At 34.0% G+C, this 19,686-nt stretch overlaps 1 protein-coding gene across 2 annotated transcripts in view; it reads right to left on the bottom strand.

Moving 5' to 3' along the window:
• Positions 1-10,395: 10,395 nt before the first annotated feature.
• dpf1 (double PHD fingers 1) overlaps positions 10,396-19,686 on the bottom strand; it is a 46,236-nt gene continuing 36,945 nt past the window's right edge. The window contains exons 9-12 of one of the 2 annotated variants that reach the window (XM_026264359.1): positions 12,556-12,675; positions 12,358-12,470; positions 12,143-12,218; positions 10,396-11,108 (exon numbers count right to left, since the gene is read on the bottom strand). In XM_026264359.1, coding sequence (XP_026120144.1) covers positions 11,038-11,108; positions 12,143-12,218; positions 12,358-12,470; positions 12,556-12,675 — 380 coding nt within the window. In that variant the 3' untranslated portion in view covers positions 10,396-11,037. Of the gene's footprint in view, positions 11,109-12,142; positions 12,225-12,357; positions 12,471-12,555; positions 12,676-19,686 lie in introns of both variants that reach the window. The other variant, XM_026264360.1, reaches the window with a different exon arrangement.

Raw genomic sequence — 19,686 nt, 5'->3', positions numbered from 1 at the left:
AATACAGAAAGTAAAAAGACTATATATATATATATATATATATATATATATATATATATATATATATATATATATATATATATATATATATAGCTTTCTAAATCAAATTTGAAAAAGCCTTTTATGGAAAACAAAACAAAGAATTAAAGAATTTAGGTTCAAAAGCAGAAATATAATTATAATTATATAATATATTCTATTTTTTTTTTTTTTTTTTTCATAAGCATGTAATTATTGTTTTGTTAAAGTAAGAATCCAACTGGATTTTCAAAAAGCAACAATCCACACAGAAAGCACTATACATTAATAGATATAACTCACCTGTGGCTCTATAAACCAGCGTGTCTCTCTGGAAATCTGGAACTTTCTTAGAAGAACTTAAAAATTAAGAAATTAGCCACCACATGTCCATCTGCAGGGCCTAGGAACACGCCAATAAGGAAACGCACAATAGAAACTTCCATAATGCAACAGACTAAATACAGCTGAATTTAGATGTATAATATCACAGCTCTCCTGTAGCACTCCTCTCTGTTTTTACTCCCCGTGTCTGAGAGCATTACAGATCACATGCTAGATCTAAATCTAGCAACATTTGGAGTAGTTGATAACATAATTAAATTTAGTTGCACATTAACTTACGTTAGTTATGTTTCATTTTTCCAGAAAAGGTTGTGTGAGTGTCAGGGTGTTTGTTACCCATGACTCAATAGTGACCTCATGGGAACACACTGGTGTCTGACCTTCACGTAACCTGAGAAAGGCTCTGATTAACAGAAAAAAACTGGTGCCCTCCATTTTATGCTTACTGTTTGAATTCCTGATCACACACCAAAGGTAAATCAAAGACAACTGCTTTATTTTTAATAGTGAACACGTTTCATGTCTAGCTAAAGATATCAGAATGGATAAGGTAAACAAATCTGGCACACTAATATCCCCCTGGACTAAAGATTCTTTTAAGAATTAGTAATAATAAAGCTGATAAAGTTAGTAATAATCTATGATGTAACTGTTTGGAAATAAAGGTGGAGGGACACCAGATTATTTGTCTACGTAAGTATTAATGATTCATCGTATTACAACAGTGTGAGTTTAGTATTATTTATATACTATTAGCATGCATTAATATTCTGAGTTAGATTTTAAGGTTTTCATTGTTACCGTTGTGGTGTTTTTGTTGTTGTTGTTTTTATTTATATTTACATTAATTTATATATATATATATATATATATATATATATATATATATATATATATATATATATATATATATATATATATACACATAGACAGACAGACAGATAGATAGATAGATAGATAGATAGATAATATAAAGACAAAACCTGAATATACTGCATACTGCAATTAACTGACAAACAAACAAATAAATATATGTATAAACCCTTGAGCTAAATCCAGCATTAATTTCAGGTTTATGCTATACTTAGTGCTTGTCAAAATAATACTTTTCCTTGGCTTTTTGTTCAGTAAAGCAGCGGGTTTTTGTTGGTTTAAGAAATAAGCTGCCATACTGTCATACTATTGTCGATATACACGTTGTGTCTGAGTCATCTTACCAGTGTAAACTAACACTAGATGGCAGAATAGTGACAGAATTCATGTGCCATTAGAGCACAGCAGGTCTCTGGGCCTCAGATTCCTACAGAATATATAAAAAGGTAGAAAAATAAGAACAGCTGTAGAATTTTTGAATCATATTTTCTTCATCCTATGCATCCTATATTACTTACATTGCCTTAACTTATTGATTTTATGATATAACACTACTAAATCTAAAAATAATAAGGCTACTATGAAAGAAAATAAAATTGATCATACATCTGATGGTCATGCTGAATCATTAACAGTTCAACATTCAGTAAAGCCATCTGAAGATATATGTGAGTTACATATAAAGTATATAATTACACATTATTTAAATAGATGTGTTAAACAGTTAAATCTTACATATTACCATCACACAAGTCGGTTTAAGTCCAGTATCACGTACCTTTATGAAATGGTTTCAAAAGAAACTCTTTGAGACAATGCACCTTTAAAAAGCTACATATCTGTGACTCTGTCATCAGACCCGCAGTAGTGCAAAGGTGTGGAACGGGCAGAATTCAAACATCCTCCATCCACTCTCCTCCTCTGTGTCCTTTAAGTCTATGCATTACAGATTTATTCATACATTTCCAATATATTTATGCATGAGTTCTCTCCACTCACCCCTCCCTGCCTGCACACCCCATCCCATTACTGTAATCCATCACCCCAGCATCATCCGCCATGCAAGCAGCCCCTGAGTTGCCATGACAACCACCTCAGGCCCCAGCTCTTTGCAACCATGCTCTTATTGGAAGGAAAGCTCAGGCAGTCTGAGGCTGTCTGGTGGATGCAGTAATTGGCTTGGAGTCTCCAATCACCCCCAACACCTTCCAACACACACACACACACACACACAATCATACACATATGCACAAATAATTCAACAGACTTTTTTGAGTTAGAACTGAATGTTATGGACAGAAATCTGATTTTAGTGCAAACGGGTTTAATTTTTGTGGTTTGGCAAAAGCATGAAAAGGACAGGCATATTGGAATTCCAATTGTGTTTGAAAAGGAAAAGTATGCTTTACTTGTTTTTTTTTTTTCTTCCTTTTTTTAACTATGAATTGAGACTAAATAATTAAAACAAACTTTTAAAAAAAGTGTGGCTCAAATATACAGATTTTTGGTTAGTTAATTGTGTTTCTCCAAAACAGGCAGGGAGAAGGTGCAAATATCTGTTTTACAATTCACTCTTCCAATTAAAAGCACAGCTTTACAGTTCAGCGTGTCTGCTAGATTGCATGTCATTTATCAATATGTAATGTTCTAGCTGCAGGACAGAGAGAGAGAGAGAGAGAGAGAGAGAGAGACTTATTTTATATTTCAAAAACCATTTTAAAATGGTTGCAGCCAGCCAGTTAGTTTTTTTTTTTTTTTTTTTTTTTTACTGGCAGAGGAAGCACATATCTGTATGTAAGTATTAAAAGTGCTACACTTTTTCAACCTAAGGTCTGAAAATTAGTCAAGGCTATTTTGCACCAAGACATTTCCACTACTTTTATGTCCCTCTCAGAATGTAGCAGGCCGTTTTTCACTGCTGTGCCTTTAAGTCATCTTGTTCACACTCTCTTCACATGTAAAATGAGTAACAGCTCTTTCTGCACTTTTTCAAGGGCTGTGAGGTCTCTGTTACGCCTGAGACAAGCTTTGAGTTGTAGTATCGCTGGAAACCCTCTGTTTATTGCTTTGTGAAATATTCATAAAATTGGGGCTGCAACCAACGAGGATTTTTATAATCGATTAGTCTGTCAAATATTTATTCAATTAATCTGTTCATTTCAATTAATCAAGCTAACCAAGTTATGTTCCAAATTTGAAGTTGATATCACAAAAATTGTGCTTCTTGTGAGGTTTTATTTGTGCACTATATCAAAAATAAACAATAACTGTATTGATATTTTTTTATGCAGTTTTCTTTCACAAATTCATTGATTTCTGCCACAATATCACTTCTATTACAAACAGTCACCAAATATGGAAGCTTGACTGTTAGCCTATTCAACAATATGTTTTGTCAAGGTAAAAAAAAAAATAGATTTTCTAAAACACAAGCCTCAAAATCAAAGTCTGTTTTTATTTATTGATTTTTACCCCTAAAAGGACAACGTATCCCCTGAGATACAAACATTTAGAGACAGATTACAAAAAATGTTAACATCTAATTAATAACATTTGAGTGAACCTAATAAGCTAATGCTAAACAATAGCTTAAACAGGTCATTCCCTTCCAACATGTATAATTGTGTGAACTAGATCAACTTTTTATTGCTGGCGCATGTTCAATAATTAAAGTCATCTGAAGTTTAACCATGATTCCTTGCTGGCGACGATTCTCTTTATACAAAATGGAAATAACTACGTGATTTTCTAATGTGCAGATGAGGATACAACAGTAAAGTCTAAGTTATGCACTGAGAAAAACATAGTAAACAGCAATATCTGTAAGTGCTTATCAAGTATGAAGCATCCTCATGTTTAGTTTCACTTACTTTTTCTTGAGAAGTTCTATTTACTCATTTTACAGATACTTTTTTTTTCCCACAGAAGCACTAATTAGTACTGGAAATGGGATTTGTGCACAGTGCACAGACTCGATTAATCAATAATCACATTTGTTGTTAATTATTTTCATTAGAAATTAATTGTGAAATAAAATAATCATCTAACCAATGTGTCTACAAGTTTTGTGAACAAAGTTCTTTTATGTGTACTTTTAACGTATTAATATGTACATGTAGGCTAAAATATAGGCCCAACATTTAGGAGTAAATAAGGTACAAAGATATACCTTTTAGCTTTTATCGCCCCAATGACAGTACCTTTTTCTGAGAGTGCAGGACACTATAATGCACTAATCATATGACCTGATTATACTTTTATGGTACATTTGTCCCTTTTGAAGCTTGAAAGCTCCAGTTCCTATTCATTATAAATGGATGTAAAATAGCTCCCAGTGCATTTGTCAAAATGAGTTTTTTAATCATTAGTTGAACTACTTTTGTAATGCTTCAAAAAGATCCAAATAAAATATAATCTTTGATTTAAAATACACAAAAAAGTCATACAGATCCTCTGTTGCTAAACAAAGTTAAATTAGGTATTTCAGCGCTGCTCTACTGGAAACATCACAGAAGACAACATCTGATAATGGTAATTTTTCTTTTTTTATTTCCTGCTTGTCAAAATGGACAGAAATAAAAGAAAAGACATTCTTTAAAATGGATCACTGAGCGGCAATCATCAGAGCCGCTCGGTCCCACGAGGAACACCCATTTCAAGTTCAATGAAAACAAATGTACAACTCAGTCCTGAGTCAGAACACGCTTCTTTTCTCCATACGTCTGTTTTATTTTTCTATGGACAGTTACAAGAAAGGAAAACACTCACGCGTCCTCTCGCACAAGAGTATCTTTTTTGTCTGTGTTAGTGGGGGGGGGGGACTGCAAGCAAAAATCACAGCACAACAATACACAGGTAGAGAAGACCCTGCAAAATCAGCAAGACAGAATAAAGACAAAAAGAGCACAGATCTCAACTGAAGCTGGACACAGAGAGGACACAGTGGTCCATGTTGAAACGGAAATGTAGTTGCCCTCCATTTTAACAATCTGGTTAAGCGTTGTGTACCCATAATCCCTCATCATCCCACATAATGCCACTCATACTCACATTACTAAGAATACAATCACATCATCATGACACCACCCCTCATCAATAAAGGCCTGCGGACTAAAATGTATTTTCATACAAACCAATCACAGACCCTTTTTTAGCTTGACAATCGTTTGAAAATACTACAGAACATGAAAGGTTAGTTTCTAACCAAAAATCTCACCAAGGCAGACAAATCATAATATTTCTCCCCCTTAATACTGTTAAAAGTGAAATGTGTAATTTGTGCACCACTTGTGGCACTGCAAAAAGGTTTTCAAAACACTTTTAGCAGCCCTTCCTTCTGCCATTGGTCACACAAACACAAAGCTCCGCCTCCAAACTCTTGTTATTGGTTGAGCTAGTGTTGCTATGCTGGGCCGCTCAAACAAACATAACAATTTTTGGAAAATGCCACAGAGCCACAGTGTTTTGGCTTCAGGAACTGAGAGGGAAAGAATCAACACATCCCATGTGTATTTATTGTGTGTAATCGATATTATCACATGCACAACTTTGATTTTATTATCAAAACTCTCTAATAGTGCCCTCATCGAATAAAATCACACAGACTGTGCAAAATAGTCATAAGTACAAAAAAGAACAAGTGGGGGGGGGGTGAACAGAGAAGTTAAATCAAGATTATATCTACTGAAGACTAAACATTTCTACAACTCTTTTAAAAAGAATCAAAAAGATTTACATATCTGGCGTCAGAGTTACCAATGGCGTAGTGCTCATTAAAACCATAAACTGGAAAATTATACAAAAATAGAAATAACCCAATAACATGGATTGATATTCCACTGACAGCATGGAAAATGCTGTTTTCACTGTTTTGATGCATTACATCACATGGAACATTTCACTTGAGTCTATAACATGGACTGATTCTGGAAAGACAGAGCACTTTTCTATTTACAGCAAACGTCTCGCAGCGTAAAGCTAAAGGACTCGGTGTTGAGAAAATGGCAGGCAGTCTTTTCAGTTAGGCCACAGATAAGAGGGGACTTTGGGTTCAAAACAGTCACCTCAGCACAATCACACACACACACACACACACACACACACATGCAGCCATCCCCGTAACACTCCTCTGGATTTCGTTTGACATTTTTTCTTCTTTTAAGCAGGCTGCAGTAGCAAGTCTCAGAACACAAAGCAGACTTACAGAAAGTAAAGAGCTCATTCTACAAAAGAGGCGCACAATTTTCTTGTCACAAAAAAGGGAAAATGGCCCTCCTAAGAGACCGGGCAAAAACAGAGTCCCCAAAGCTGGTCTTCAGTTTGTCCAGGAAATCAGAATCGATGGCATCTGAAATCTTCAGAATGTCACAGACTCCTCCCACTTTTCCAAAACACTCCGCCCACAGTAGTCTCCGCCCACTGGCATTTACAGGTTCAAAGTTCCACAAGAGTTTTAAAGCGCACATACATACAGACGCAATTTCCCCAGAGAGGGTCACAAACACAAAAACATTATTGCAGATTAAGTGTGCTTTCTTCGATTTTTTGTCCTTAAATGGTTTAAAAATGATACTATTACAACATGCAAGCAAGTCATCATAAAAAAGAGAACAATCGAACATTTAATGCCCTGTTTTTAAAACAAGGACAGACGTTGCCTGATAAATATACACTCTTAGAAACGCACCCTGGCTGAAAGGGAATTTTATGTTGGCTTATTCAGAATAGGAAGAGAAGGTGGGGATCATGTTCGAAGTAAGGAATAAATCAGCAGATTTTTGAAATCTACTTTTCTTTTCTTTTCTCACAGAGCAAATTTAACTCTGGTTGATAGACATGCACCTCAGACCTTCCTAATAAAGGGATTTATATTTATGAAAATAGTTTGCAGCATTAAGACTTCCCTAGAAGTGACTGATATTCCGGAATTTTCCAGAATCAATACAAGTTATGTTGTTTCCCACAAAAAAAAAAATAAATAATAATAATAATAATAATAATTTCACACAATTTCTACTGGTCCCTGTTTTCTTTAAAAATGTATAGAAAATGTGCAAGAATGAAGAGGCATATAATGGGGACAACGTTTGGAGAATTGAAAAGCACAAATGTAAAATTTTCAATATTATATATATATATATATATATATATATATATATATATATATATATATATATATATATATAAAACATTAACTTTGCAGATAAAATGTGTGTTAAAACTGTTGTTCTCATCTTTTTTATGTTTTTTTAGGATGATGTAGTCATGGTAACAAAGTTACAAAATTGGACATAACTTCACAGGAAAGGTCAGTAAGTGTTTTTCACACTGAAGTCATGTTAACACATACTGTTTGTGTCTTCTGGCTATACTTCATAAACTGTTTTTAGTATTTTAACACAATTTGGCCATTGTAAGTGCCTCACTATGTTTAAATGTACTCAAGTAATCCAGTTAAAAACTGACTGATGACTGATGACTCAATCAGACTAAAAAGCCTTCATGTAAACAACTCCATCAATCGAACCGAATGAAATTTCGTACTGAAATTACATAAAGCCAGTGGCTTTCTCATACGCAGCAACTGGGCCTCACACATGTGCTGAATTTTTGATTGGAATATATATAAAGCACATGTAAACAAATATGTCAACCGGATTTAAGCATTTAGGCTTCATATAAACAGATCTTCCATAATCTGAAATCAAGTAGATTCATTTTGAGTGACGAAATTTAGTGCTTGTGAACTGTAGAGGTCTGGGTGGGATGGATTGTTCAATCCTGCTCCCACAGAAATATGTTATATTTTGTCCCGTTAACGCCTACAACTTCTTGTTTTGTCCCACTCGAGTACGCAAAAGCCCGCAGTTAGACGTCTATGCAGATTTTCTCGTTCCAGTGTCATAGCCTATTTTTTTCAATTCCCACACACACAGCGCTCTCAGATCTCAAGTGCCAGACTTGTGTGTGTTGTATGTTAACAACTTGTTGCAATTGTCGCAGCAGGCGATGGAATTGTCACATAAAACATAAAAACACTGAGAATATCCAGCCATTCACCTGTAAATAGTTGTTGTTGTTTTTTTACGCACATATTTAAGAAAGCTTATTTCTGCCACAAAATAATAATGCGATGTTATTTAGCGTTTTGTTTGCTAAGATTGAGTGTGTGCAGAAAAATGTTTATATTTATGGAATCTTATTTCCATCATGGAATAAAACGTTTTTAAAACAACACACAATTCAACCTTTTTTTGTGTCAGAATTGTGGGACAGATATGAGTCAGAACTGTGAGATACAAACTCGAAAGTCTGAGAAAATAAAGACATTATTAAGTCATAATTATCTATATATATAAGATTGCATTGAGTCTTATAGATCCCAACCTCTAACTCACTCTAACTATGACTTTCAGATTTTGAAGTAAAATAAGGGACCAGTATTGTGGTAATCAACATTATTCGACAAAAGTAGTTGATTAACTTGTATCAAATCCAGGAATATTCCTTTAAACGCAAACTATGTTAATGATATATCACTTTTTTTTTTTTAAATGTACAGTCTTGTTCAAAATAATAGCAGTACAATGTGACTAACCAGAATAATCAAGGTTTTTCGTATATTTTTTTATTGCTACGTGGCAAACAAGTTACCAGTAGGTTCAGTAGATTGTCAGAAAACAAATGAGACCCAGCATTCATGATATGCACGCTCTTAAGGCTGTGCAATTGGGCAATTAGTTGAATTAGTTGAAAGGGGTGTGTTCAAAAAAATAGCAGTGTGGGATTCAATCACTGAGGTCAGCAATTTTGTGAAGAAACAGGTGTGAATCAGGTGGCCCCTATTTAAGGATGAAGCCAACACTTGTTGAACATGCATTTGAAAGCTGAGGAAAATGGGTCGTTCAAGACATTGTTCAGAAGAACAGCGTACTTTGATTAAAAAGTTGATTAGAGAGGGGAAAACCTATAAAGAGGTGCAAAAAATGATAGGCTGTTCAGCTAAAATGATCTCCAATGCCTTAAAATGGAGAGCAAAACCAGAGAGACGTGGAAGAAAACGGAAGACAACCATCAAAATGGATAGAAGAATAACCAGAATGGCAAAGGCTCAGCCAATGATCACCTCCAGGATGATCAAAGACAGTCTGGAGTTACCTGTAAGTACTGTGACAGTTAGAAGACGTCTGTGTGAAGCTAATCTATTTTCAAGAATCCCCCGCAAAGTCCCTCTGTTAAAAAAAAGGCATGTGCAGAAGAGGTTACAATTTGCCAAAGAACACATCAACTGGCCTAAAGAGAAATGGAGGAACATTTTGTGGACTGATGAGAGTAAAATTGTTCTTTTTGGGTCCAAGGGCCACAGGCAGTTTGTGAGACGACCCCCAAACTCTGAATTCAAGCCACAGTACACAGTGAAGACAGTGAAGCATGGAGGTGCAAGCATCATGATATGGGCATGTTTCTCCTACTATGGTGTTGGGCCTATTTATCGCATACCAGGGATCATGGATCAGTTTGCATATGTTAAAATACTTGAAGAGGTCATGTTGCCCTATGCTGAAGAGGACATGCCCTTGAAATGGTTGTTTCAACAAGACAATGACCCAAAACACACTAGTAAACGGGCAAAGTCTTGGTTCCAAACCAACAAAATTAATGTTATGGAGTGGCCAGCCCAATCTCCAGACCTTAATCCAATTGAGAACTTGTGGGGTGATATCAAAAATGCTGTTTCTGAAGCAAAACCAAGAAATGTGAATGAATTGTGGAATGTTGTTAAAGAATCATGGAGTGGAATAACAGCTGAGAGGTGCCACAAGTTGGTTGACTCCATGCCACACAGATGTCAAGCAGTTTTAAAAAACTGTGGTCATACAACTAAATATTAGTTTAGTGATTAACAGGATTGCTAAATCCCAGAAAAAAAAATGTTTGTACAAAATAGTTTTGAGTTTGGTAGACACTGCTATTTTTTTGAACACACCCCTTTCAACTAATTGCCCAATTGTACAGCCTTAAGAGCGTGCATATCATGAATGCTGGGTCTTGTTTGTTTTCTGACAATCTACTGAACCTACTGGTAACTTGTTTGCCACGTAGCAATAAAAAATATACTAAAAACCTTGATTATTCTGGTTAGTCACATTGTACTGCTATTATTTTGAACAAGACTGTACTGTGATGTGTTGCAAGAACCAAAAGTTGAACCTTCAAGGCATATTAATTATTGAAGTATTCATTCATCTCTACAACAGAAGTCTAATTAAAGCTAGAATAAGGCCAAATTGAATGACTAAACATGATCTCATTACGTGCTGGTGTCTGCTCCTGAAGAATATACCGCTAAGAATCAATGGCGCGCTGATACCATCTCTCACCAGAGCTAAACCAACCGAGAGCTGCGGTGAGATCATGTGGTACTCGTCTCTTTTGCAGTAGATGCGTCATGTAATGATGTCACAGAGACTCCTCCCACTGACACGCCCCCCTCAGACTCGTGCAAAATGTCTTCTGAACGACAAACCGCTTGGCACTACTTTTTTAACCACCATAAGATGGAGTCAAACAAGAAGAAGACCGCTCTGATCCACGAGGGAAAGAACTCTTTGGAGGGACTGTTGAGAAAAAGGTCTGCTTGCAAAAATGTTAATCGCACCCTGCGTTTTCCTTGCAGTCATCATTCAGGCAATGGGCAGATGAAGCATGTTCTCTTCTGGTGGATGCTGGGGGAGTCTCTTTGGATCTGTGATGATGGGATAGAGTAGGATGAGACTGCTAGGGTGAAGTAGGGCACGGAGATTAGGTTAGAGTGATGTAGGCGGACGCTTTTTCCTTTAGCTGGCGCAGACACAGATGGCAACTCCAGCTCCCTGCAAAGAAAGAGCCACAAATGTTGTATAATACTGAGGCGTGTAATATTTGGCCAAAGTCACAAATAGCAGTTCTTGTACACTGCAAAATGTATTGTTTATCAGTATTTTTTTCTTTTTTCTTGTTGTTTTGAGAGAATATATCTTGAATTTAGATTGTTTTTCTTATCACCTTAGTAAATACTGTTTTGTTGATGGGCTAGATTTATGCAACACACACACACATTATTATATTATATTATATTATATTATATTATATTATATTATATTATATTATATTATATTATATTATATTATATTATATTATATTATATTATATTATATTATATTTAGGCAAATTTATATTTTAAATGATCGTTTATTAGTATTTTTGGTAACAATTTAAAATAAGGTCCAATAAAGTTACATTAGATAATGCACTGACTAACATTAAGTTTCAATGAACAATACATTTGTTACAGTATTTAAAACAATATTTTATTAACTGATGCTAATTAATAAAAATAAAAAACACTAGATTAGCAAGATTTATGCTTAAAAAAACTCAATATTGTACAAACTTAATTTGTGATTTAATTAAGTATTTATTAATTGATGTTAATTTATATTATATAAATATTGCATAAAAATTATATATTTGGCTCCAAGAAAATTTTTTTGGTTAATGTTGAAATTATCTTATTGCTTAATATTATATATGTATATGTATGTGTGTGTGCATATATATATATATATATATATATATATATATATATATATATATATATATATATATATATATATATATATATATGCATATATATATATATATATATATGCATATATATATATATATATATATATATATATATATATATATATATATATAGACTTATTTAAAAATAACTATATTTAAATATTTGTATAATATTTACTGTATTTGAACATACATATCTCGTAGCACTCTATATTATTTTATGCATTTTTACAAATGCAAAAATAATGATTAAGAATCTTTTTATTTTTCATATCAATTTTGAACAGATAGGACATACCCTCCGGAGGCTCCGACATAGGGGGGCTTAGACAATACATGTGATACCCTCTGTCACAATCATCACAGAATAAAAGCTGATCCTGTAAAAATAATGCAAGTTGATCCTTGTATGCACATGACCCCAAACATCAGCGCTGGGGCCCTGGATTAAAGAGTTCAGAAACACAACAAAGAGTCGACTGGAAAGTAAGTTGCTTTGTTCAGTTGACTTACATCGTTCTCTGATGTTCCACACAGGCTGCAGGATTTGCACTCGATGCACTGCCAGCGGTAGGTCCTCACCGCCGCCGTCATGTTGACCGTGAACTGCAGGCATGACGGATGACCTGCAAGAGCCCGAGAAGAAGGTAATATTTTGAGCAAATTAATGAAACCCATTTCCGAGCAGAGCTTCCATGGGTTTGGACGCACCTGATCGGCCACAGTCCGCACAGGAAATTAGATCTTCAGGACAGCCTGTTTTCTTAGAGCCTCCAAGACAGAAGTCACAGTAGCCGTTTGGGATGACGGAACCATCGGCTGCTTTTTTGGCTGCAAAGAGAAGAGAAACGAGCACAAATTTAAATGAAAAGAAAGTAGTTAAAAAATATGTTATTTTTCAATGATATTAGTTATCAATGAATATCAATCAACATGTTTTACAGCATTATTATTCATGGTGTATGGTAATTTACAAAAATAATATTGTCATTTGTAATTAATGAGTGAAATAAACATTAACTTACAGTGCCATTCAGAAGTTTGGCATCTGTTTTAATTTAATTTAATTTAATTTAATTTAATTTAATTTAATTTAATTTAATTTAATACTGTACAAAAATTGTACTATGTTTCTATAAATATCAAGCAGCATTGTTTTCACAGTCACAGTAATTAATTTAAATAATATTTACTGTATATGTAATAATATATACAGTATAATATTTCTGTATTATTTCACAATATTACAGTTTTATTGTAGTTTTGATCAATAAATGCAACCTTAGTATGTATAAGGGTGTTTTTTTGTTTGTTTTTTTTCGTTGTTTTTTTAATAAAGACTTATTTTGGTTCATTGTTAGTTAATTAATTAGCTAATGTTATTTATGTGCACCTTACTGTCAAGTGTTACAAGAAAAAAAAAGAAATAATGACATAATGAATATAATGTTTTCTTGTTTGTTTGTTTGTTTTGTTTTTTGTTTTTGAAGAAGAAGTAGATTATGTTAGATGCAAGAAGTTGAGATGTTGGGGATAGTTGCTACACAGTCACAATGGTTTTCTGCATCCTTTTTAGTGCATTATGTCTCTATAATATTCTGGTATCTAGACATGACTTCAGTCCCTATATATATATATATATATATATTGATTGACCATTTTATTTTTCACCAGAAGCAAATCACATGTCTGATAACTCAACAAATAAATATCATTCATGTAGCACAAACACATTGTAATAATGAGCTTTCTTCAAATCCCACCCCTAAATATGAGCAATAGTGCGAGCAGCACTAACTAGAGCTGCTCATATGAAGCCAGCCGGATTGCGTAGTGTGTTTCTGCCCATATGTTTCCTATCACAGTGGTATATGGTTCTGCTGAAGCCTAGGGACAGGCTCTCCACTGGGAGAACTGGAGGTCTGTTAAATATTGTCACAGGAAGAGAGGAAACTGCTGTGGAGACAAACAAATACACAGCAGGAGACTGGTGTATATAATTAACAAGGAAGACAAGGACAGCTCTGTGCAGCGCTCAGATCGCCTTGAATTCATGGCTGAACGGGTCTGGCTTTCAGCCGGTTGAATTTAATCCAGTTTTGCTTGCATATATATATATATAGTAGAAATAAGCAAATATGGCTGTGTAAAACATAACACACACACACACACACACACACACACACACACACAGTGATCATGAGCGGGTGATTTGGAGTGCTCTGGCCCTCTCCAGCGAGGTCATTAATCCACTCCATCCTCTAGAGATCCTATCAGTGGGGGAGGGAGCATGTGTGTGTGTTAGAGAGAGAGAGAGAACGGGGGAATCTGGGCTGTTTTCTTCCCTAATCTCTAGAGAGAAGAGAGAGAAAGGACCAGGATAAGATAAGAGACAGAGGAAGTATTAAAAAACCCAGTGCAGCTGAAAAAGTGTTTGCCGTCCAAACCTCTGTGTGAAATCATACGCAAACTGTAACTCCACAAATTACGCAGGCAAAGTTGAGCGGGGACAAGAACTGGACTGAATCGGTTTCTAAATCAAGATGGCATTAGGACGTACAGTAGCGCTTGTGGTGTGTGCGGTTGTATTGTGTTAGCAGCATTAGAGATGAGCACACTGTGTGCCCGGGAGCTGTCCAGGGTGCTTAAAGCCAAACGCTACACTTTTCATCACAGGTCAGGTCTCTGCAGTTTGAATAGTGGGGAAAAGAAAGCTCTGACTGTCTGCAGTCCACTGTTTCACTGTTATGTGCTTAAAAACCGAATGAGAAATTCTCACTATTGCATGGAAATAGTGTAATTGCGCAAACGAATATATACAATCCAAAAACAGATAAATTTTATCTTGTTGTTTCTTATTTTACAAATAAATATTTGTATTTGCACTCAACTTTGCAAAATATGTTAATGCATTTGTGGGGGGAATCAAATAGACACCTACAAAACTGGCAAAATCTTGTTTCAGTATTATTTTTGGAAGTGTTTCACTTTTATAAAACTTAATTCATTTGTCAATTTTTTTATTATACAATTCTACTATTTTTATTATACAATTATTGTCAGTCTGTCTGCATCTTAGGAACACATTCAAATCCCCTGGACTTTTGGATCAAGAATAAACTTGAGAGGTGCTGATAATATGCCTGTGTTCATATTTACTGTAAATCGAACACATCTACGACACATGAGCACAGTGCTTCAAGATCCTTTAAAGAAAATCTCTTTCTACAGTTGCTATTTCCCTGTGAGCTGATCTGAAATTAAGATGGCCAATCAGACTGGAGCTTGCTGTTTCTGTGTGTAACCAGATGGTCAGTCGATGGTTCATTGGCCGGAAGCTGAGACTAGCATACAGCAAGCAACCAGTTCATATTTGCAATGCCACTCAATTTAATAATCAGTGGGTAAAAATAGTAAAAGCTAGTTTAAATCGAGAACAAGAGGTTGGAATCCAAATTATAAGGATAATTACTGGAAGCTGGGCAGTTCACCGAAAATAAGGAACCAAAGACTCAAAGGTTAGCTTCACATTCACACTGCATAATTAGAGCTAAAAACTGAAGAAGTGAAGAAGTGGACTGCACTCCAGAAGGCAGCGCTACAGTCTGTTCTACTCAAATATTGGCTGCAGAACATGAGGGTGAATAAATAATGACAGAATTTTCATTTTTAGGTAAAAAGAATACTGAAGAGTTAATTTTATAGAATATTAAAAGAAGGTATTTGACATCAGTATTTAGTATAACTAAGATATTATTATAGTTTTTCCTAATATTTTGAATTACTTTTTATTTGTATATTTTCATTTTAATTGTAGTTAAAGTTTTAGTAATTTTGTTAATATAATATAATATAATATAATATAATATAATATAATATAATATAATATAATATAATATAATATAAATTAAAACTATACATTTTTACATTTAATGATGTTATGTCTACAATAAAAAAATATTTGGATATATTTTATTTCAAAAAAAATTTCATAATTTTTTTTTTTTTTACGAAATTTATATTCATTTATATGTCATTACTACTACTACTACTACTAATAATAATAATAACAATTATAGTTGCAGTTTATATTAATGTATCACATTTTTATAAGGATTTCGTTTTAATTTTAGTTTTAGTTAACTCTTATAAATAAATACTGCTTGACAGTACTGTGGCAAAGATTGTACACTGTAAACTTAAGAAAAACATGCAAGTATTGACTAATATATACTGTAAAATGTAGTAACCTGCGAATATTACCTTAAAAGTATTTCTAATGGATTTAACCCATTAAAGTAGTTATCAGTTCGGTTTTAGTTATTTGAGTGATGTTAAATAATATTTGTTATTTTAGACATTACCATTTTTTAAGTGCATTTTGATTTCTTAAGTAGATTTCTTACAGAATTAAGAAGCTGTAAGAAGAAATCTGTTCTTTTGTTCCCTCTGTCTCAAAGGAGGCTGTACTCACACGTCCCTGAGAAGCGCATGCGTACACAAACACACATCTCCATCTGAACACACTCTCCTGTTGTCTCATGTACTAAACACAAACAACATATATGTATAAAATAAAGGCTGGAATAAAAGATCTGAAAGACCAGAGTGAATCAGCAGTTTCTGGCATGAGCACAAGGCTGCCCCATAGCCTGCCTGACTCCAGCGAAAGCCCATCAATGATTAAAAGCCTGAAGTCGTGTTTAAGGTGAAGTGTTCTGATGTCAGCCAGAGGCAATCAATCCTGCTTTCTCAAACATGCACATACACACACACACACACACACACACACACACATATTCACACAAAAAAGAAAGATGGTAGGAGAGGAAGAAGCAGACAGATGCTCTATTCCAAAATCTAGAGAGCTGCCTCCACAGGCAGCATGTTAAGGCATCATAAGGCATGATCCCCATGCAAAGCCTGTTCCAAAAAGTAAGAAGTGCAATTATGATGCGCTCTAAGATAGATGTTTCCTTTGTGGAAAAGGAAATCCCAGAATGAGAGCACTTCACTGAGACGAAATTCACTCATTTAGAATGCCCAAAAACCTTTGTGTAATTAAATCATTATTTAATATAAAAATATATGAATGTATAAATGTGAATTGATTAAATATATAAATATACTGTACAATGAACTATGTTTAATCAAAATAATTGACCATATGTACTACCACCAAAGTTACTGATGTCTGTTGTGATATCTACTATGGAAAATATTATTTTTTTAGATCTCAAGAGACGATTGATTGATTGATCTAAAATACATTCCATATAAAACTTTTTTTTATATAAAATATTGAATTCAATAATAACAATTTATTTTGTATTTAAATATACTTAGAATTATCATTATTGGTGTTGTTTTTAATATAGTAATTATACATTATTGTTATATTTCAATAATACCTTATTATTACATATACTTTATAATATGCTTTATAATAATAATCCAATACTGTCTGTGTTATATATTGTTGGTATGATATTATATGAATATTCAATTAACAGTGAATTTATATGTGTTTATTTAGTTAGTTAATTATTCATTCATTCGTTCATTGATTCATTTATGTGTTGGCGTTTAAGATTGTTATTATTGTTATTATTACTATATTGTTAATATAATATAATATAATATAATATAATATAATATAATATAATATAATATAATATAATATAATATAATATAATATAATATAATATAATATAATATAATATAATAATAATTAGTGCTGTGAAATGATTAATCACAATTAATCACATCCAAAATAAAAGTTTATGTTTACCTAATATATGTATGTGTCAGGATTATGGACTGTCTGTGTGTATTTCTTCCTCTTGTCGATTGTTAATTTGAATAAATATACATAGAACACACACATATATTATGCAAACAAAACTTTTATTTTGGATGCTATCAATTGTTTGACAGCACTAATAATTATACACATTATTAATAGACAGGAATTTAAAAAAAATTCTATATAAAAGTCCTTTCTAATAATAATAATAATATAAGATGCCTATATATAAAGTCTTGTCTCATTAGCTTTAGTCTCATGCTAACGTCAAACTCTACTGAAGTTGAGTCGAGTCTCCCATGCAGAGTTGCTGTCTATGAAGACTTTTCCAAATCAGTCACTTTTGAGTTTCCATGACAGTTAGGAGGCTGCTTTTCTAGAAGACATCTGTCTATGCAGGCAGCAGACAGTGAGGCAGGAAACTAGGCATTGGAACAAAGCCCTATATTAACACAAAAAAAGAAGATTTGAAGAACAGTGAGATGAGTCAAGCCAAAAAAAAAAAAAAAACATTGATAGATAGTTTTAAAGACAGATGCAGGAGTTTCTTTTCCATGCCTTCCTACCTCCCTAAATCTTCCCCATTGCAGCATTTGGCCAATTATGAGGAGAATGCAGGGCAGAACAGCAAACTTCACAGCTTTCAAGTGTGTCTGCAGCCCCATGGGAATCCAAAGACAGAGATGGGAAGAGGAATCCTCAAATACCTCCCTCCCTTTTCTTTTCTCACTCTCTCCACACCCTTCACTTCTCCAAACGATCCTATAGTGACACCATTCTATTTTAGCAAGATCACACATCTCTAATTAGGACAATTGGCTGGGAGAAAAAGCAGCTCAAAGTAACAGCGCCACAGGAAGTTCTCGTGAGCACCTGTTGCCACAAACCGTTCTATAGCCTATGATCCCCAAAAAAACTTGAGGAAAAACATTTTAGCAGCATCTCTCACATTAATAAAGATGATTCCACATGCCGGATCTGACATGTACATTGCTAAATGTGACTGTGAAATAAGGGTTAGATTAAAGCTTGAGGAGAAAGACAGATGCACATTTAGGAAGTCAAGCAGTGCTGATGGAGTGCAATAACATTCTGCACCATTTTTGATTTGTCCTTCAGTTTCGAACAAAATGCATGTCCATAAATATTTAAACGTGTCAAAAGAACAGCATTTATTTTGAATTTCACATCTTTTGTAACATTATAAATGTGTTTTGATCAGCTGGAAGAGTCTTTGCAACTTTTTTTAATGGTATTGTTCACAGTTTCCATAAAAATATTAAGCTGTATACTGTTTTTAACATTGACAATTAATGATTCTTGAGAAAAACGCATCCGTGGATTCTGAAGGGTTCAGCTTGCACAGGAAAAAAATGACATTCTAAAATGTCTTCGAATAGAAAACAGTTGTAATATTTTACAATAACACAACAGTTCTTTCTGGTTCTCAAATACGACTGGCTGAGAGCCGTTTCCAGGTGTGCTGTATTCTAGTGAAAACAGAACTCCAACGGTTTCACCGTTTGTATCACTCCACTTGCAGTATTTCTCACAGAGTGTCATGGCGGTTGCCCAAATCTACTATAATTGTATTAATAATACTGTTGTTTTGTGTGAGTGTGTGTGTCATGGAATGTACTTGAAAAATCGATTTGAAAATTAGCTTGAATGTTTTTGGAGATGTGAGCTCCAGAGCATCAGAGTACGTTCAGAGCTCATAAAGATCTTCTGGAATTTGCTGCTGGCTCTGATGTCTCTATAGTGCTTAAACGTGAGATGTAGTTCATTTTGGGTCAATCTAATGGGTAGTCTTTGGCCTGATTAATCTATAATTTGTTCCAGAGCAAATAGTTTTGGCTGAGGGCAAAATCACTTCACATTATATTTTACATCACTTTAATGCTGTATATCAGAGCGCTACCTCCATCCTCAAATCAATTTTGACTGAATTGATTTAATGATTTATATGATGGCTGTTGTTGTTTATTAAATATTATTATTCAATAAATAATAGTATAGTAGTAGTATAATAATAG

The sequence above is a fragment of the Carassius auratus genome, unplaced genomic scaffold (genome assembly GCF_003368295.1).
Source record: "Carassius auratus strain Wakin unplaced genomic scaffold, ASM336829v1 scaf_tig00216917, whole genome shotgun sequence".
Lineage (NCBI taxonomy): Eukaryota > Metazoa > Chordata > Actinopteri > Cypriniformes > Cyprinidae > Carassius > Carassius auratus.
The sequence above is the reverse complement of the archived record's forward strand: the minus strand, read 5'-3'. Positions and strand labels throughout refer to the sequence as shown.